Source organism: Seriola aureovittata, chromosome 16 (genome assembly GCF_021018895.1).
Source record: "Seriola aureovittata isolate HTS-2021-v1 ecotype China chromosome 16, ASM2101889v1, whole genome shotgun sequence".
NCBI classification, from domain to species: Eukaryota; Metazoa; Chordata; class Actinopteri; order Carangiformes; family Carangidae; genus Seriola; species Seriola aureovittata.
In genome coordinates, this window is record NC_079379.1 from 2,421,737 (window position 1) to 2,442,148 (window position 20,412).

General features: G+C 39.8%; 3 protein-coding genes across 14 annotated transcripts; 1 reads left to right on the plus strand and 2 right to left on the minus strand.

Annotated features, from left to right (window-relative positions):
- The first annotated feature begins 300 nt into the window (after positions 1-300).
- Positions 301-3,291, plus strand: LOC130184179 (uncharacterized). Of its 3 annotated transcripts, none has more exons than XM_056400034.1 (4): positions 301-739; positions 1,012-1,149; positions 1,492-1,634; positions 2,076-3,291. In XM_056400034.1, the coding sequence occupies exons 1-4, from the start codon at positions 367-369 to the stop codon at positions 2,079-2,081; spliced, it is 660 nt and encodes a 219-aa protein (XP_056256009.1). In that variant the 5' UTR covers positions 301-366; the 3' UTR covers positions 2,082-3,291. The 3 variants fall into 3 exon arrangements, with proteins under 3 accessions (XP_056256009.1, XP_056256006.1, XP_056256007.1); XM_056400031.1 differs by having other exon boundaries at positions 2,567-3,291; XM_056400032.1 differs by having other exon boundaries at positions 2,621-3,291.
- A 148-nt stretch (positions 3,292-3,439) lies between these two features.
- Positions 3,440-8,999, minus strand: naxe (NAD(P)HX epimerase). Of its 6 annotated transcripts, none has more exons than XM_056400027.1 (7): positions 8,902-8,999; positions 7,648-7,835; positions 7,469-7,577; positions 6,338-6,448; positions 5,828-5,938; positions 5,350-5,497; positions 3,440-4,595 (listed from the first exon to the last, which is right to left on the minus strand). In XM_056400027.1, exons 2-7 carry the CDS (start codon positions 7,818-7,820, stop codon positions 4,396-4,398), a joined length of 852 nt encoding a protein of 283 aa, XP_056256002.1. In that variant the 5' UTR covers positions 7,821-7,835; positions 8,902-8,999; the 3' UTR covers positions 3,440-4,395. The 6 variants fall into 6 exon arrangements, with proteins under 6 accessions (XP_056256002.1, XP_056256005.1, XP_056256003.1 ...); XM_056400030.1 differs by having other exon boundaries at positions 7,648-7,838; positions 8,902-8,997; XM_056400028.1 differs by having other exon boundaries at positions 8,841-8,987.
- A 643-nt stretch (positions 9,000-9,642) lies between these two features.
- On the minus strand, positions 9,643-20,085 carry LOC130183635 (lamin-A-like). 5 transcript variants are annotated; one of them, XM_056399227.1, is made up of 14 exons: positions 20,036-20,085; positions 17,608-17,751; positions 16,773-17,122; positions 15,241-15,397; positions 14,725-14,850; positions 14,446-14,616; positions 14,055-14,180; positions 12,491-12,711; positions 12,099-12,372; positions 11,804-11,911; positions 11,583-11,702; positions 11,379-11,435; positions 10,357-10,554; positions 9,643-10,244 (listed from the first exon to the last, which is right to left on the minus strand). In XM_056399227.1, exons 3-14 carry the CDS (start codon positions 17,108-17,110, stop codon positions 10,209-10,211), a joined length of 1,932 nt encoding a protein of 643 aa, XP_056255202.1. In that variant the 5' UTR covers positions 17,111-17,122; positions 17,608-17,751; positions 20,036-20,085; the 3' UTR covers positions 9,643-10,208. The 5 variants fall into 5 exon arrangements, with proteins under 5 accessions (XP_056255202.1, XP_056255201.1, XP_056255203.1 ...); XM_056399226.1 differs by lacking the exon at positions 20,036-20,085 and having other exon boundaries at positions 17,608-20,015; XM_056399228.1 differs by lacking the exon at positions 20,036-20,085 and having other exon boundaries at positions 10,357-10,551; positions 17,608-20,014.
- Between the last annotated feature and the right edge of the window lie 327 nt (positions 20,086-20,412).

Below are 20,412 nucleotides of genomic sequence, written 5' to 3' on the forward strand. Positions count from 1 at the left end.
GTTTACCATCACCAAAAACGAGCATGTTCAACAAACAGATTCCACAGTCAAGGCAGCAGAATGAATGCATTAAAAAATCTGTTTCTTTAGCATTTTCAGATGAAATTAAAACGAATAAAATATATCAACCACCTTAAAACACCTGAAAATGTGTTATATAACCCAACAATGCCACATCCTCCCACTGAAGAGGGTATACTGGGTGTGAAGTTTCACTTTCAGTTGTTGAGCGGTGTTTGTGGTTTAGATCATCAGACCTGAGGACCACCTTGATAAATAGGAAGTGAAGAACTCTTCTCTCACTGTGAAGAGCGAAGCAGTTTCAGATCAGAGCTGTGCTGGTGTCATACGGCTTTCTTGTCTTTAATGCTGAACCCGATCATGATCATAGATCTGCTTTGGATGATCCTGCCAGTGTTTCTAGTCTGTGCAGAGGCCGAGAATGTGACTGAGGTCGAGGTGAAGCTGGGTCACAATATCACCTTGAGCTGCTCTACGGACATTTCAAACATATACTGGTACATGCAGATCTACGGCCAGCTCAGTGTGTTTATCGGCCGTACTTTCTCTGGAAACCATGAACACAACTACTGCTCTCCAAGTTTAAAAACCAAATATTCTCTCCGGGAAAACACACTTGTGATTACAAACGTCACAGCAGGGGATTGCAGGTTTTACTTCTGTGCCAAGAAGATAAGGAGCAACATTAGTTATGTGGACACTTTTCGCCTTGTCTCAGGTAAGTGCCAACTTACTCAAAACTTGCACACAAATGCCAACGGTTAAAAATACTCCAAGTCTCAGAGCTTACATTTCTGCCCTCACATATGTTAGATACATATTAGATAGTTTGAATATATGGTTGTTCATTGACTTAAGAATATATCACGGATAGATTTTAAGTCTGATGTTTGAAAAAACTTCCTGAACTTGAACAGAAAAAGTCATCGACTTCCCCTTTCTTTTACTTCCTCAAGGCCACATGTTAAATTCTTTAATTTCTTTGTCCAGATGTTCCTCCAACTCCACCCACCAATGATTCTCAACCAGACCAACACCAGGAGCAGCACAACTGGACAATATGGCAGAGTAATTATGTCATGTATGGCTCACTCACCCTAAATGCTTTCTTCATCTTAGTTACAATAGGTGAGTCTGATTTAACCTCAGCAGGCTTTGTGGTCCACTGTACTATAAATACAAAGACACTGCAGAAAGTCAAGGTGTTTTCAGTTTCAAAAACCTAAATGTAAATGTACCTGCTGTCTAAGAACTGGATCATCTGTCACAACATACTGCTGGGTTAAAAATGATCCAGTTTAGGTTATTTATTATGTTTTCTACCAAAAGATGGGTAAAATGTTGTTGAATTTCTCCAGAAGTTCACTGCACTGATCAATGACAGAATTCAAGATGTGATCATGAGATCATAAAAGTGTGAAGTTGTGTCAGTTTGAAGCTGTGGAGACTCACCTGATGCTCTGTGGGCAGGTCTGGCTTTTGCGTTGCTATGTTTAAAGAAGAAGAAGAAGAAGAGGAAGAAACAGAAGCAGAAAGAGAAGGACTACAACCACCAAGTGAATGATTCGTCTCTTTTGATCTACGAGAACATACAGATCCCAGTGACTGTGCAGGTAAACACACCATCTCTAAGTATATTGTGACATTAATGATACTTCATGTGCTAATGCTGCTACTAAAATGCCACTGCTAAAACTTTAAATCAAATCCAGACTTACAGAAGAGGATTTGGGCCATGTGTGAAAAAACCTTCTTTTTTTTTTTAAAACTCTGAATTAAATAAAAATTCTTAGAAAGAAGTCAGAATTCTAAAAAGAAAAAAAAAATTCACGTGGCCTTCTTCCACACAAATTCCAGCTCTGGAGGTTGATTTTAGCATGCACAGCTTCTTGCATTGCAGGGGCTTGGGAATCATTCATATGAATGTGCACAGTAGGGTTTTTGACATATCTATCTGTATCATAATATATATCTGTATATAACATAGTGTGTGTGTGTGTGTGTGTGTGTGTGTGTGTGTGTGTGTGTGTGTGTGTGTTGTGTTTTGTTGTTAGAACTAATCCAGACCCTTGTAACCATGAACTAGCTTAAGTTCCAGCTAACTGCTAAAACATTAGCACTGACAGCTAGCATAAAAAATATCCACATACAATCACAATAAACAAGATTTAAGTTTGAAGACTTTAACTACAGAGCAGACAGTGATATTACAGAAATAAATGAAGTAAAAAAAACTTACTTCTTACCTCAAAATGAGTTTTTTCCTCCTAAAACAGTCTGTGTCTGTCACAGGGAGCTACTTCCTCACAGGTGGAATAAAGACTAGACTGAGCAGGTACAGAGTGAATCAGGTGATTCATTACTTGTTCCTGATGTGAGGAATTGGAAGTCTTAGAACTAACCCATGTGACAACCATCCCCAGTCTCCAAAATGGAATCATTTACAAAGTCTGGGCCTGTGAAGATTGTTTTTCTGCCACTGATGCTATATAGGACTATATGACATAATCTCGTATTACACCTTTTCTTCTTCTACTGCTAACAGTCCAGTCAGTGGTGCTGTTCCTGTGCTGCACTCAGTATTCCTGCTGTGTTTCAGTATTAGCAGATCCACCTCTCCACCTCCAGAGTCCCTCCACCTGCAGCTCCTCCTCACGAGCGTGGACAGACTCCAGTTTCACGCCTGCAACAACCTTTAGCCAAACGTGTTTATGGTGGTTTAAGATTCAATATTTGTATTTGTTTGTGTTTCTTTTGTTCTGCACTCTGATTGTTCACTTATGCATTTGTAGAGAAACAGCTCAAGTACATTTGTTTATTTTGGTTTTTTTTATTGAATAGCTAACACAAACAGGAACATAATTTCTTCTTCTTTCTTCTTTTCCTCAAACTAGTTAGTGATAGAAATATGTACTGGATGTTTTTAGAAAGAATTTGTGTCTTAACAGTGAGGCAATCTGAATAAAACACATTTTAAAAAAAGAAATGAAGTATTAATTACTCTGGGAATGTCTTGCTTTTTATAAGCAGAACTATAAGATTCCTGCCCTGCCTTATTCAACTGTAGTATGGTATATTATGCTTACATGTAGCTTTTTATATAATATTGTTATAGTTTTCCTATATGGTAATTGAGTCTAATCTGTGTTTACATACATCTCTTACACATCTGCCTGTGTTGAAAGAAAATTTGTTTTGTTTTTTTTCTGGACTGAAGGTGTTTCTGAAGTTATGTTATAAATTTTAAACAAAACAACTAACTACAAGCTAAAATATCTTCTTAAAATGTTAATGCATTACATGGGAGAAAGTGATAGGGAGCTTAAGGTTAATTCTCAAACACAAGGAGTGAAATGTTACACTTCACCTCAGTCCGGGTTATTTGTAACGAGGTGAAATATGACATTATGACAAAAACTTGATATTGAAGCTTTTTATTCAACACTTAAATGAATTTTTAACATACATGTTTAACATAATTGGTGTGTGTGTGTGTGTCCAGATGGAGGGCCTAAACTAAGGATGACTCTTATTACAATGAAATAATAACTATGCAAACAACTTCCAGTCATGTTTTTTTTTTTTTTTTTTTTTTTTTGATGCCATGTTCAATCTTTCACATGGAGATAATTCCTCCAGAGCCTTAAACTCACTCCCACAACCACATTTAGATTTGATTGGTTTAAAGGAACAGTTCAACAATAAGGATTTAGGCTACATCCACACTACTATGTTTTGTTATAAAATCTCTTTTCCTACATTTCCCCAAGCCAATCACTCGACTCTGGGGTTTTTGAGCTTCGAGTTTCAGAAATTCTGCTAACCCAGTTTTGAAAACTCTGGGGCTGTTGAAACTGAGACCTTTGGAAACGATGACATAGACCCCCACGAACTCTCCTGATTGGTTCTCATTATCCTCGACTACCAGTGGTACTGACTTTGCTGTTCCTCGTTTGTAGTATTTTGTGCAACTAATCAACAGCAGAGTAGACAATCTGCCTACTGTTTACACCGGCTCGCACCTGCTCAGTGTATGTCTGTATTTTCAGGTGTGTTAGCTTGGATGGAGATCGTGAAATGAAAACATAGTAATGCGGACGTAGCCTTAGATGACAAGATTGATACCTCTCATGTCTGCACACTCAATCTGAAGCTAAAGCAGCCGATGGCGTTAGCTTAGCATAAGCATAAAGACTGGAATTAAGAGAAAACTGTCTTTTTGATGTTAAGCTAAGTTAGTGACCCTCTCCTCCATATCCTCATCTAACTCTCAAAAAGAAGGTGGGGTGGATTAGTGTTTTTTTCTCCCAACATGTTGAAATCTTCCTTTCCTCTTCCTGGAGCTACAGACACCTCCATTAAAACCTAAACCTCCTACAGCTGTAACACACAGTCCGTGCCGGGGTACTGAGGCAGGTTCAGCTGGTACTTCCTCTCCAGACCAGGTGGCACGAAGCGTCCTCCGAGGAAGTGGTATCGTCCCCTGAACAAGGAGGCAGATTTCTTGGGAGCAGTGAGAGAGATGAGCATGTCAGGCTGGAGTCCATCTGAGCCGCCCTGCTCCACGTCCCAACCTAAAAATAAAACCAAATATAAAATTAGATGTCATAATCCAGTCCAGATTTTTTCTTCTTCAGAGTGAATGTGCAGCTCATTAGTCTGACAGCAGTGCTGCAGGGAAGGTCGTACAAATGAAAGAATAGAAAGAGTAAAAACACATTTTCATGATGAAGCTGATGAAGCAACTGTTTAATGTGAGTTGGTCACATCTGGTTTTCTGCCTGATCTGTTGAATCAGCTCAACCCAGTCCAACAGATCTGTGCACCTCTACTGCTGAGGGTGTGTTCATGTGTTTATCTCTGCCCATTTCACATACATTTGAATGGGATATATAGTATTTCTATTTGATCTTAGTTATCTAAGTTATTATTATTAGATTCTGTTTCTATTCTTATTTTATTTGTTATTACATCTTCCCCTTATGCTGCTGTGTCAAATTTGAATTTCCTCTACGGGGGATCAATAAAGGTACATCTCATCTTATCTCACCTTATTTTCTCTTTATTAGGAAATTAGGTTAAGTTACAGTTGCTCCCTCAAGAGTGAAAATGTAACAGCAAAGAATTGAGAATAAGAAATAAGATTATAAAGATAAAGATAAAATATAAAAAATAAAATGTAAAAATATGTCCTTATACGATGATATTTGACTATATATACTTTAAAACTCCAGAACTTCAGGTTAACATGACGTCAGATGTTTTTTCACCAAATTAAAATTTCACAATTGTGGTAAAGTGTAAAGTGCTGAGTGTGTGAGGTCTGACCTGAGGGGATGTCGATGCTTGCTATGGGGACTGTGGTCTTCTTCAGCACAGATATGATGGAACCAAAAGGCTCTCGCACAGCCCCCTTAAAACTGAAGCCGAAGATCGCATCTATCACCAGGTTGTAAGCCTCGTCGATCACTTTGGCCTGAGAAGGAAAATGAATTATTTTTGTTTACATTGTGTCAGAAGACTATCCACCTTTTACTGAAGTACACAGTACATGTGTTTCAAATTTCAAATCTGTGACTTAAAAACCTCATAAATCCTCATATTTACTGACTGCGTTGTTGCAATAAAAATCGGAACTGTTTCCACCACAGGGATGATTAAGGCTTCATCTAATTTCAACTGAAACTTCCTTCAGTAAGAGCTCATAATGTTTCATTCACTACTTGTGCAGCTTGAACTCATAAAACACAATGAACAGAAGAATTTTCTTTGCCACTTCAGATGAAGCTGCTGATTAACAGCAGACCTCAGGCATCTCAGTGAGGAAGGGGATCTCCATCTTCTGGCACTGTGTAGTCAGGCCGTTGAACAGCGGTTTGTTGGGCCTCTTCGGGTACAGGACGGTTGGCTCGTAACCCTGAAGGGGAAACAGTGCGTGTAGAGAATGTAATCTGGACGTGTCATAAATACTTCTGAGTAAAGAACGGCCTTCTTTAAAGTCGTCAAGTGTTGCATAGTTAAAACCCTTGAAGCTACAAAGACATGTGTCTTGACATTTGAACTGAGTCCAAACATCATTTGTAGTGCAATATTTTAACCAGTTTTTAATTCATTTTTAATGTGGTTTTCATAAATACAATGTTTTCCTCTGAAATGTGGTGGAGCAGAAGTTTAAAATACCATTAAATAAAAATAGTTATGTAATGAACAAGTACCTGAAAACTGTACTTAAGTGAAGTACTTAGTTAGTTGTATTTAGTTACATTACACTGCTGCTGTACAGAATCTTACTGTTACACAAGTGCAGGACACTCACAAAGAGTTTCAGGTGTCGGGCACAGACCAGGCCGTCGCCTCCGTTGTTACCTGGTCCACAGATCACCAGCAGAGAAGGTCTGGCCTTCACCAGAGAAGTGACTGGATACGCCTGCAGGAAAAAAAAAAAAACACCTCCAGTATTTGATTTTCTCTTTCTCCTTATGAGAAAAGCTTCTAGTGATGTCGAGACAGAAGACAGAATAATCTGATTATTCCCTACTTCAGGGAGTAATCTGATTTAGACGCATCCTGCAAAACCTGGTTTCCTGTCAACACAGTTAGATGTTTGATGGAGAAACCACATATACCTTATACCTAAAAAGTCTTTAAAGGTGTGTATGCGCATAGGAAAAAAAACATCAGTCCATAGTTATGATGAGTTGAATCATGCTGCAGAGTCTTTTTGATGAAATGCATTAGGCAGTGTTTACAATAATTCATTGTAAAACCAACGACCTTTTATCTATTTCATTGTTTTAATTTTTTCTCATTCCTTTTAATAATCGTTTTCTTGTTTAAATATATACCTATGTTTTTATTTTCAGTGTGCATTAGTCTCATGTTGCTTTATTTTCTATCGCTCTATTGTGTGTGTAAAGATCTTTGAACTACACTAACTTGTATGATAGGTGCTCAAATACACAAATAGAGTTGACTGATGGGTGAATCATTTCATTTTTTTGAATATACATGTACAGTAAAAATATTATAGTATTTCTGCTTCAAACTGATGACTCATCGGTGCATTCATCTGCAGATTATTTTCTTCATTAAATGATTGTCAAACAGTCGTTTTGTGCATAAAATGTTAGAAAAAGATCCTATCATAATGTCCAACAGCCCGAGGTGACGTCCTCAGATGACTTGTTTGTCTGATCATCAGTTCAAAACCCAAAGATATCAACTACATTACCATGTATGACAAAGAAAAGCATGAAATCATCTCATCTGAGAAGCTGAAACCAGCAAATGTTTGTTTTTGTTTTTTTTAAATGTCTGATTCAATCATCAAAATAGTTGCTGATAAATTTTCTCTTGATCGACTAATTGATTAAATGACTAATCGTGCAGCTCCACATTAAACAAAGTCATTTTAATTTCTAAATAAGAGCTTTGATTGAAATCTCACCCGTGTGATGGCTGTGGCACAGCTGAGTCCAGCTAGCTCCATCAGCTGATCAACGCTGAAGCCGTACTCAGTGAAGAGCTCCTCGTCGATGTGCTGGGCCTCCTCCTGCCTGTGGAGCATCAACAGCTCAGTCTGGACACACATACAATCTGTTCTGTGTACAAGAAACAAAACCTTACCCCAGATATTTAATGGTCTGGGCCATGGTGGACGCTGGTCTGCTGCTGAAACAGTCCCTCTTGTGGTTGTTAGCTGCAGTGGACAGTGGACATGTCCCCGTCTGAGCGAGGACCGAAGCAGCTCGCGAGGTCACCAGGACGCCGATCCCAAACAGAGTCCGCACACTCAACATCCAGAGGGATGAAAACTGCTGGAACAGAGACCACAGAGATTTAAACTGAACTGTGTGAGGTTAGTCCCAACACTGATCACATGACTTAATGAAATGACAGAAGTGTAACTGTGGAGCCTCCACCAGAACAAGAGCCCTTTACATGGAGCAAAGCCGGCGAGCCGTGGTTCAGACACATAATTAGTGTTGATGTACATTTTGCCTCGAATGAAAGTCCCGCTGCTCTCAGCTGCTTTAAAGAGAGTGATCAAACAGATTCTGTACAATAGTCTGTATTTTCTGTCAGCTGCCATCTCTGCTGGTAATTCCAAGTCTCAGCTGTAAGAGACTCAAACAGTCAACTTACTGAGATCAGACAGGCAGCATCATCGCTGTCTTTTAAAACGCTTCTTTTATCAGAAAACTTTTATGAATGTTTTTTTTATGTTGTTGTGTTTCATTTTCCCACAATATGGACAATTTATATTTTAGTGTAACTTACTTCTGTTTTTATGATATATTTGTTTCTGTTTTGTTTTTAATTCCCATTTTTCTTTGTAACTTTGCTAAGAAAAGTACTATATAAATAAAGTTTATTATTATTATTACTTGTCAAATCAATTATTCAACATCAACATCATCATTTAGTAGAAATGATTAAGAGATGAGGAAATAGGGGACCGGGTTTTTTCTCTCTGGGCCATACTACTATGACAACGTCCCTGATAATCTTAGACTTGCAGAATCAGAACTCCACTTTTAAGTGCTAAACATGCATCTGTATCACAGTTAAGTTTCCTAAAGCTAACTTTCCCTTAATGAACGTGACAACCACAGTCAGGTATGTTATATATTGTTGTTGTTGAGTTACACTTCATAAACGATTAACGAATTAAAACACAGAAAGAACAAGCTGCACTTATGATTTTAGCTTCAGTTTCCACAGGCTGCAGAAGTTGTTATTAGCTAACGTTAAACATTTTATGCTGCTAATTCGCTGCGAGACGAAATGTTAATGAAACTCACCAGATGTGAACAAACCTTTCAAGAAAACAACTCCACATGCACGTTTGTCCTTTTAAACTGCAGTGACACAACTTACGGGTCAATAATGTAGTGGTAAATGACTGGACGAGCTGGTTAGCAGCGTTAGCAGCCGTACAGTGTCGCGTACTTCCGGGTTTGAGAAAACCAAAACACTGCTCCAGTTTCAAAATAAAATTCAAATTCTCTTGATTCTCTTGTTATGGAAAATGAGTGGTGGTGGTAATATTTCCGGCAGTAAAATTGTAAATACGTCACAAAAGTAATCATATTAGTCCTGCTTTTAAGATTTTACTTGAATAAAATTATAAATAATATAATAATATATATTATAACAATAATATAATAATTATATATAATAATTATAATAATAATTCAAAGTATCATAGTGGCCCAGAATATTGCATATTAAATAAAATACACAAATTCTGATTTTGAAGCTTAAAGCTATCTTGTTTCTAGAGTTTCGCTTGTTGTCTATTGTCATTGGCACTTGAAAAAATATTCAACCCTGATTTCTCTTTTTGCTTTTGAATGAATGAACTTGGTTCATATGGCTATACAGTACATGGATGGACACAATAACCTGAAGTTAACATTTTTCTTGTGTTGCTATTTCAAATCCTGGTGGTTTTAAATATAGAGTCCAAAAGATTTATTTTAATTGTCTCTGATTTTTTTTTGAAAGAAGCAAATGAGGTCAGAAGTCAGACACGGTCAAAAAGATTTCACAATTTAAAAAGACTGTTATAACATCTCTATGCTGACCAACAAATCATTATCGTTAAAAAAAGGCAAATTTCTGAAAACATGTTTATTGATATCAGCAAAAATACACAATATTCTGTGTATCTGCAGCAAGGTCGGGGTCAGTTTACTTCAACTCAGCTTAAACTCTTATTCAAAAATAAACATATTTTTTTAACACAATTGAACACAAATTATTTTTCTGCAACCCTGCTGCATCAATATGTTCATATAATGTAATGAAAATCTGATCTAACTGTAAAAATCTGATTTTATGTAACAGCTAGAATAAATTAGCCCAAACTGATGTTTTAAGCTGTTTAAGTGTTAAAACAGCTGATAGGTTCATGTTTTACTGTCAGCTGGAAGACTGGTATAAGTTTCCAATTCTTAATGCCATCAATACAAACAGACGTGACTGATTTAATCACCATTCAAATTCCAGAAAATATTTAATATGCATGCCTATATACAGTATAAAAAAACAGTATAAAATTTTATTGCATACAATTATTTCAAAAGTACATAAAATGAACTTCATAACTACAACTGGTAACTGAAGAACTAGTAACTGAGGGAAATAACTAGGGGAATTTAAGTGTTTCACCATGGATGGGTTCACATGATTGGACAGCTCTCCATTCTGCCTCCGGTCTGAAAATCAACATTTAACAAAGTTAGTATTGCAGTGCAGAACATGTTACATATCATCATAACATCATATCATCATAACTCACATATGAGCTGTATGCGCTGCAGTACCCACCTTGCGAGGAGTGCTGGCGCTGAAGACGTATGAGTGAGGCAGCAAACCCTCGGAGAGGCCACCGCTGCGGAAGGAGCGGGAAGCCGAGCTCACAGAACAGTTGCTGGATTTGTCTGAAGGAAGTCCGCAAGAGCCGCAGACCACGGTCCGGCTCCGCAGGTTGTACTCGCTGTCCCCACAAGTGCTGTGAGCCACCTGCTGAAGCAGAGACACAGACTCAGTACAGGTCAACAACTGGGGGATTAACATTACAATCTTTAAATGTTATGTGGAATAATACACCACTAGGAAGACTAGCGACCACTGTGTGGAAGCTCATGTGGATCCAGAAGAAGAAATAAAGGATTAACTGATAAAATAAATAAGCAAATATTGTAATAATCGATTGATCATTTGAGTCATTTTCACAGCAAATGTTTCTTGGTTGTAGATTCTCAAATGTGTGAATTTGCTGCTTTTCTTGTACTTCTATGAAAGAAAAATGAATGTTGTCGTTATTGGTATTTGGATGGCCTCATTGACAGCCACTGTGTTTATCACTAGTTCACTTTACGCTAAAGAAACATTCCTTCAGATTTCACTTATTTTATTTCACTTATTTATTATTTCATTTATTATTTTACTATTATTCCATCTCATGTTACATTAATGTTTTAAATGTTTTTCATTTTACATCAATGTTTTTAACATGTTTTTATGTTGATTTTCAATCTTTTCATGTGAAGCACTTGGCGCTACATTTCTTGTATGAAAGGTTCTGTACAAATAAAGTTTATTATCATGATTGTTATAATCAAGTCCTTCATACAGGTTGTTGACAGTCTCCCCCTAATATACTTTTCTACTACAAGCACTCAGAGTGATTGTTTTAAAGCTCATTTAATATTTATTTGACGCTAAAAGCACAGTTAAGTGTTGTAGATCTAATTCAATGTACATCAGCTGCTGACTGACTTTTTCTGGTCTTGCAGAATTCTGTGTAATGTGTATATACAGGATGTTATCAATATAATTTATCTCACCATGTCATCGTCTTCTTCTTCAAACTGTGTGCGGGTGACTTTTCTCATCGCCATTTCCTGGAAGAATCATAGTGTTTATCTATTCATTCTCTGACACAAAACTGAGTGTGTAAAACTGTGTTAAAAAAACTCTGTTATAACAGAAATGTGTGCAGTCATAGTATGTTAGTGTCCACCATGTACAGTCCAGTAAATGTAATGTACCTCTCCACTGGCACTGATCAGAGTGGTCTGGAACAAGTCTCCGGTGCCCCAGGAGGGCTGAGTTTTCCACACCAGGTCAGAGGGAGGATTGTGGGCTCCACCAGCACCAGAGGCCCAGATCTGACCACCATGCAGAAGATAGAGTGTGGGGTAAGATATCTTTAACTGTGTTTATCACGTGCTGATTGGTGGTTTTTTAAATGAGTGAAGGTGCTGCTCACCGTGACCCTGTGCCCAGCTTTCAAGGTGAATTTAGCTGGGAACTTGAAAGAGATGGCTGCACCCGATCCCACCTGCCGCCTCACCTGCCAGTTCCCTAAATTCTGATCCTGAAGGAACAAGTTGATGGTTGGAAAAAAAGTCAGAAAATCCAGGTACACCTCAGCAGAACATGAATTAGTAATCTGCAACTTATATCAAATAAAAAATAAAGGATAAAATAATGTCAGAAAACATCACAAACAAGTTGATTTATCGGATAATGTTTAATTGTCCAATCACTGTTTATCTTCTCACCTCATCTGCTTTGTTGCTGAGTCTGACATATTTCCCATCCAGGTCCACCTCGTCCACAGTGACCCGTCCGCTGGCTGACGCCTGCTGGGTGATGCGAGTGCGAGCCACAGCTCCTCCCGCGAAGCTGGAAGCCTCGCTGTCCGTGTCGTTGGGGCGGCGCCTCTTGGCAGGAGAGGTCTGAGCGCTGCAGTGGATCGATCGAGAGTGACCTGCTGATGTAGAGGAACGACTTCCTGCTACTCTGGTGGGCGGAGGGCTGGGAGACAGACGCAACCTGCAAGGACAGGCAAGATGATGTATATTAACAGGGGAATAAAAGTGCGAGAGAAAAAAAAAAAGAAATGATGCAAGACTGGGATTTCTTTGAAAAAAGTAATCGTGAGCCGACAAACCTCTGCTCCTCTCCCTCCAGCAGCTTCCTGTAAGCACAGATCTCCATATCCAGAGCCAGCTTGACATCCAGGAGCTCCTGATACTCATCCAGCTGTTGCTGCATCTGCTGCCTCATCTCAGCCATTTCTCTGTCTTTCTCTCCCAGCAGGCGGCGTGTGGTGTCCCGCTCCCGAGACAGGGCGTCCTCCAGGTCCCTCACCTTCGCCTCGCGAGCCGCCAGCTGGATCAGACAGAGGAATCACACAGTTATCGTCAGATCAGAATCACCAAAGGCTGGATACACACAGAGCTTCAGAGGAATCTAACAGGAGGGATTGAACTCCTGCATCTTCTGTAAACAAGATCTTAAACAATAATATAGAAGCAATCAACTATTTTCTTTGTAAAGATATAATGTATTCATGGTGAGCAGAGAACTAAGTCACATCTCCTCTATGTGTGCTGTAATCTCTGGTCTTTATTTTGGTAGCTGGTCTAGTAGTGTGTACATGTTAGTGCATGGGAGTCCCTCCTGTTATAAGTTGGCCCCTCCCACACAGGTAACGCCCACAGGTGAGATGGCACAGTGCAGTACGCATCATTCAGGTGAGAGCAACCAACCGGCTCCATCAGTGTCATTCATGTCCCAGTGGATCAGTCCAATGCTGAATTTCTCTCCCAGTCTGAGTCAGGTTTTATTGAGATGAACAGAACTAAGAGCTGCTAAGGGGTCCAGCTGGACTCAGAATTCTCTTTTCTTCTCCTCCATGTGTCAGTAACTTGATGGTTCATAATGTTACATGTCTGTTTTCATTAGTGACAGCTAACAGTAACAGTAACATAACAGTACAGTATGCTAACAGTAGTATGTTAACAGTAACATGCTAACGATAGCTAACTTGCTGTTACCCATATTAAAAAGGTCCTGACATAATGTTGCTGTTGCTAGCTGACTAACTGCTAGCTTTGCTGTGGAGCATATCACAGCAATGGTGGCGTGGGCTAACAGTTGTGGCTGTATTGTTTTTATTGGCTTTTGTGTTCAGAGAGTAACTTTATTCAGTTGTGCTTCTTGTGTGTTTAGTGACCGCTTTCACCAGGCTTCACCTCGCTGACCGATCTAGTGGCAGTGATGATCATTTTCAGTCAATAAACACTTGTGTGAAAGTGCAATATAAATTTAAAGCTATATAAATAGTGTTATACTGTTTTTTATTAGTGATAGCTCTTGTTAGGATTGACTAAAAAAATGGTCAGAAAAGTGAATTTAGTGTCAGAAGATAAATGATAAGCAGGGAAACCCAAGAGAAATGTGAAACTCAGCATTATATTTGGTGCAAAAAGGTCACAAGTGACTGAATAAACAACTGAAATTGAGGTTTTTATAGAAAATCAAATTGAAAATATTAAGTTTGTCAATGTATAAAAAGTTCATATGTTCTTGAACATATATTTGTGTGAGGTTTTGCGACTTTTGCCATAGATCCTGAAGAAGTCTGATGATTTTGGTGCAAAGCATTAAGATCTAATATGAGTCTTAACTGATAACAGGACCCTGAACGTGAACCGTTTGTTTGTGACTACCTGCTTCTGCAGCTGGCTGAGCTGGGCAGATGTGGACTCCAGGCGGATTCGTGTCTGCTGCAGCTCCTCGTGTGCTGCTCCCACCAGGTGGCTGCTCCTGTCCGCAGACTGACGGGCACTTTCCAGCTGACAGAGAGAGACAGCAAGGTAAGAAGGTCCATAAGACACATGCTGTGACCTAACACTGCATCGTTAGGTTCATTAGTATCTGTTTGTGAAACCGCACATCTGCTGTGAGTCAAGGCTGTCCTACTAAATCTGATTGTTGCGTTCCTATCTGATGATGTTTTGTGTCTGTTTGTCATGTTACTGATATTTTATCTTCCACTGAAGACAAGTAGAAAACAATAGAGAACACGTTTTTATCTTCAGCATTCAACTGAAGGCCCACCTTGGTATTGTAGGTCTTCTCAACCTCATCCTTGTACATTTTGATCTGCACTTCGTGCTGGTTGCGCATCTCCACCAGCGCCTCAGCCAGTTTGCTTTCAAAATCCTGCTGGTGGCCATTGTCCAGCTCAACCATACGAGACTCGTGGCGCCGCTTTATCTCCCGCAGTTCCTGTTGGAGATTTGCAAAAACAACTCTTATCACAAAAGAAAAAGAAAAAGTGGAGAAAGTGAAAGCTCCTTATTTGAAATGATTCACTGATGAAGGTGAGAGTCTGACCTCAGAGTGGAGGTTTTTCTGAAACTCCAGCTCCTCTTTGAGAGTCTGGATGCGATTCTCTCCGTCCACCCTCCTCAGCATCTCGTCCTGCAGCTGTTTCTTGGCATCGCCCAAACTGGTGTCCAGCTAAGAAAGGCAACAAAGAAATGCACAAAACATTCACATAAACAGGCGGCATAATGAAGACATACACAGTCAGTGGGCAGGCAGTAGGAAGACTGTCCTTTAATCAAGATGTCTGAGCTCAAGCAGCCATGACAGAAAGAGTGTGCCTGCTAAAGCCAGCTAAAGAAAGCCTTAAGATTTAATTTTCACTGAAGAAAACTGTACACGTCCAACCCCACTGCAACAGCTAGTGGTGAAAGTTAAAATAGGGTTGTAACTTGGTCCCTGATAAACTGAGATTTAGTATCACAAAGTGGAAAACATGAGAGACAAACTGAGAGCTGCATGTAGAGAGATTGAGCCCAGATGTGTTTCCACTGAGTGTTAAATTGAGTGTGGGTTTGAGTTTACCTTGGCAACCTGGGCCTTCAGGTCCCGGTTTTCCACCTCGAGGTTACGCTTCTCCCCCAGAGCTGTAGTCAAAGACGCGTCCTTCGAATTCAGCAGAGCCTCCAGATCTTTGAGCCTCTGCAGCGCTCCGGCCAGTTCCGACTCCTTCTTGGTGTTTCTGTAAAGACATCATCACATCAAGCTCCATCTTCCTGGATGTGTTTTTAAGTGGTAATTGAGGAGATTTAATCAAATAGGGATAGACATTCCTTTTTTCTTTTCCATTTAAGAACCAAGAGAAACTGAATAACTACAGTTTCTTCAACACAATCAGATGAAACAAATAAGAACTATTTTTAAAGAGAAACAGGGGAAAGACCTCGGTGCATATGACTCATAGGCCACAGCAATCTGCGTGCAATCCTGTGTATCTGGTAGCCACAAGCCGCAGCCGCTGGTGTTTGCCTGAGGCGCTGCCATAGCAACGGCTTGGCTTTGCCAAACACACAACGGCCATCATCTCAATATTTATGGAAAAATAATGGAGGCAAGACGGGAGCCCTCTAAACACTGCCACGTATTGTGTGTGTGTGTGTGTGTGTGTGTGTGTGTGTGTGTGTCTGTGTGTAATGATTACTTTGGTGAAGGAGGAGAAACTTGGGGAAAGAGTTAGTCATCAAGCTCTGGATGTGGCAGCGAAGGAAGGAGACGGAGTGGAAGTCCAACATCAAGCTGCGGTGAGCAATGAGGAGGGTATGCTAAAAAACCAGGGAGTGGCACCAGGAGCGGTGGAACACGGCTCCCAGAGCGTCAGCACAAAGTTTGACAAGCATCAGTTCTGAGGAGCTAATGAGTAACTGTGTTCTGCTGAGATGTTTCAGTGAGATCACAAACACTTTCTCTCAGTCATTGATGTACAAATAGATGCACTTAACTGGGAAGGATTTGGTTAAAGAAGAGGATTTCAGAAGCCTCGAGGCAGCTGTTTCCTCCTGTGACCATCAGATAAACAAAATATCTGAATCACTAGTGTCTTTTTTTTATTTGGATTAAAAAGTACATCTGTTGTTTTTCTGACCAAAAACTTTATAATCTCAGAAAACAGGAGACTAGTTAAATCGTTTTCACTCTGTTTTGAAGAAATAATCTTGTTAGTACAGTTATGTCATTAATACTTTCCATTACAGTTTGGTCACTCTGACTTTAAAGCTGGACTATGATGCTTCCCTTTGGCCACAGTGGGAGATAAAAGTATGAGAGTCAGAGGTGAGTCAGCTGCATCACACTTACTCTGTCATTCAGTTACACAATATCTGTCTGAAGTTTGCTAAAATTAGCAACTGTAAGCTACTGATCTTACCAGACCAAGAGAGACCATAACAACAAAGCCTTAAGTTTCAGTTTAATTGTGAATAAAGTACATTTCACAAAAACGCAGGGGTGCTTTAAAGGAGCTCAGGGCCTCTAACGTGATGGGACACCCATAACCCCCCCCAAACACTGCAGATGCTCTCAGATTTAGCTTTAAACCAGGGTATTGCTCTGTAACCCACCTGGCCTTCAGCTCCTTGTAGTCCTCCCTCAGCTTCCCCAGCTCCAGCTGCAGTCGCGCTCGCTCTTTGGCCACAGAGTCCAGAGTCTGACGGGCATCGGCCAGCTCCGTCTCGTAGGCGGCCTTCAGGCCCGTCAGCTCCCGGCTCACCTCCGACTCGGACTCGGTGATGCGCAGACGCAGACCAGCGTTCTCTGCCTCCAGAGAGCGGACCTTGTCGATGTAGACCGCCAGACGGTCGTTGAGGTTGCACAGGTCCTCCTTCTCCTGGAGCCGGGTGATGCGGTTGGGGGACAGTGGTGTGCTTGCACCTCGGGGAGTGTTTTTGGGTGTCGCCATTGCTCCTATCTGCTGTTATTGTAGAAACAGACATCATTATCCACCTTCTGGATCTAAATCAGGTTGTTTTTCAAGCACAATAAAGCTACAGGATTCAGATATACACATGCAAATACTGGACTTTTACAGAACTTTATGGATGAGAGTGGAGAGAGTTGACCGTGCAGTTCAGTCTACAAATCTACATTCAACATTCACCATTCACCACTGTGATTATTAAACAAACCTAAAAACACACCATGAATCTGTGAACCTCAATTCAAATAGAACAAAGTCACGACTGCAAATTCAGAGCTGAAAAATAAACATAATTTGCTATAAATAAGTATTTATTACAGAAAAGTCCAACTACTTTATGTACAATTTTTTTTTTTAAAAACACACAAAAAGCAAAGAGCATAATTAATGAAAAGACATGGGAGGGGTTATCGACTCCACCCAAAAATCAAAGTAAAGTCGCTGCAACAAAAGATGACAGATTTTACTGCAAGATTTACCTTTTTAAAGCTGAAGAAGAAGAAGAAGAGAAAACTCTGCTCCAAGAATGTTTGTTGGCTCGTCTGTTGATTTTCTTTCTTTATCTCGTGTTCTGAGAGTCTGTCGTTGTCTGGAGTCTGTTACTGCTCTGTCTGCAAACTCATCTGTGAGTGCCCATGTAGGAAAGAATGAGATGGGTGGAGAGGAGAGAGGTTGGCCTCAAGTTTGGCTCAGTAGTAGGTGGCTGTTCCTCTCTTACTCTCTCTCTCTCTCTCTCTCTCTCTCTCTCTCTGTAATGGGTGTGCAGTTTGAATGAATGAGTCACCCTCTAGTCAAATAAATGAACAATGCCATGTAATGCGTACAAGGATAATTTTTTGCAGATCTATTGGCTGAGAGTTTGCGTTCACGTCAAATACAACATTGGACTTAAAACCCTCTGCTCAGACTGCTCCATTAAGTTTAAATGACCAACTTATATCAGAGGTTTTAGATCATTTTAACCCTGAAATACAGAACTGGAGTCACTGAAGCCTCTTTTTTATACAGTAATGCCTCAAGAGCAACTAATCTTATTTTCTTCTTAATCTTTAAATATTCTAACATTAAAACCTCAATAAAACTCTTGATGTGCCACCAAACACAACTTTAAAGTGAACTTCTAGTGGGGATCCCAGTGCTTCCAGAGCACAGACTGTAAATAAAGATGGACGCAGCCTCTGTGACGTCACTCACGGGTTTCTGAAGAGCAGTTTTGATGCTCAGTGACCTGCTCAACCGTCGCCATCTTGGCAGTACCTGACTCCGCCCCTAACTCCCAGCTAATCCAAAAATGATCAAAGTGGAGCCGTGAGTGTGGAGCTGAGACTTTGGTTCATGCCAGTTTGTGTCAAGCATACGCTCACCCACCTGTCACTCAAAGAGGCCACGCCTTCAGTTCTCCATAACTTTAAGTCTTAATAAAATGTAAACAGGTGAGTTATATAAACAGGTGTCATGAAGGAGGAAATTAGTTATTGAGACCAAAACTTTACCGGGCTGTAAACATGTTTATTCCTGCTGTAAAGTTGGACATTTTAACATGGGAGTCTATGGGGACTGACTCACTGTTGGAGCCAGACTCTAGTGGTCATTAGAGGAACTGCAGGTTTTGACACTTTTTGAGCCTCTGAAGTTGATGCTTGTTCCAGACATACAAAATAAACCAGCCTGTCCTCTGGTAATGTGTATGAAATGATACACTTGGTATCTAGCACACGTATGATAGATGCCATGATAATGCAACATGAGTCCTGCGTTAAATATTTTACTCCATCTGTTGTCCTAGCAGACCTCAGCTGCTGGTTTTCTTTTGCAAACTCACAAATACTGATTTAATTATTTATTTGTTGGCTGTGTAATTTGACGTGTAATAAATGCTGCTGTGAAAGTGTATGTTTTAGAGTTTGAATCTAAGGCAGTCTATCCCAAACTTCCTGGCTTGTGAGCCCTCACCTCCAGTCATGGCCTCAGTATGTACATGAGAGTAATTCTTCCTTCATATTTTGTTTCCTTCTTAAATATTTTTGGAGAATTTTGTGCCTTTATTGAGGAGTATAGACAACAGAGACAGGAAAGAGAGAGATGGGGGATGTCATGCAGCAAAGGTCTGGACTCTAACCTGTGACAATGTGGTTACATGGTCTGTACTTTGAATCTTAAAGCAGGACACTATGTATTATTGCTTTATTTGAGGGGTGTTCGAAGACCCATAGAGATTACAGAAATTAGAGAAAATATAAAAAACATATTTATTACATATAGTTTAATGTGCACTCATGTCTGCTTGTGATAACTTACACATTCTATCATGTTCTTGTCTATTGCTTCTCTCTATTGTTTTATATTGTGAGATGTTCTGGGCTTTTAAAGATAGATTAATTGGTGTGTGTGTGTGTGTGTGTGTGTAAATTACTGCTTAATACAAAATTGTTTCTGCTCTGTCCCCTTTTCTTCTGATCTATAAATTCATGATTTTTCAAGCTATTTGAGGGCAGATGTTCTGTGTGCGCCAGAATTGGTCCAAATGCGGAAGAATAGCATCTAACAACTATGCTGATTCGGCCCGTGAACTACATATTTACTGGGCCAGAAGAAAACAAGCATGTGGCCAGATTTATATTCAGCTCATCAGTGTGACTGCATGGCATGGTATTGTATATATTTATATTTTTGTAAATTTCTTCACATTTTTATTGTAAATGTATTTACTTAATATCATATGTATAAATATTTAAGCTATCTGACCTGCAGTATTGCTTGTTTTATCTTTGATTATATTTCCTTTCTTCTTACTATGTTCATTGTCATGCACAATTTCATTAAACATTCAAGGGGAAATGTTTTGCTCTCAGTCTTTCCGTCATTAAATGCTGTGTATCTGGACACTGAGCCTGCGGACAGACTCACACACAGTATCGCCTCCCACCGGCTGCTTTAGATGTGGAGCTTGACTGTCTGCAGAAAAACAACACAACAACACAAGCCACTGAATCACAAACTTCTAATGAAGTAAAACCAGATGAAAACTGCTTCTTTTCGTCTGACACGATATAGAACAGTGAATTGTGAGAAGCATGGGAGCGGCGAGTCGCTCTGTGGCAACAACACATGGACATTGACAGTTTCTGTCATGTGGTTTGTGGGAAAACCCGTATTGGATCTCTGAGGTCACCTGGGCTGAGAACCTGAAAAAAGTGCCGTAGAGGAGCTGGTTGTCAGCGTGTGTCTGATGGTAATTACAGCACGGTTTAAATGCACAGTCTGGAATACATATTAATATATAA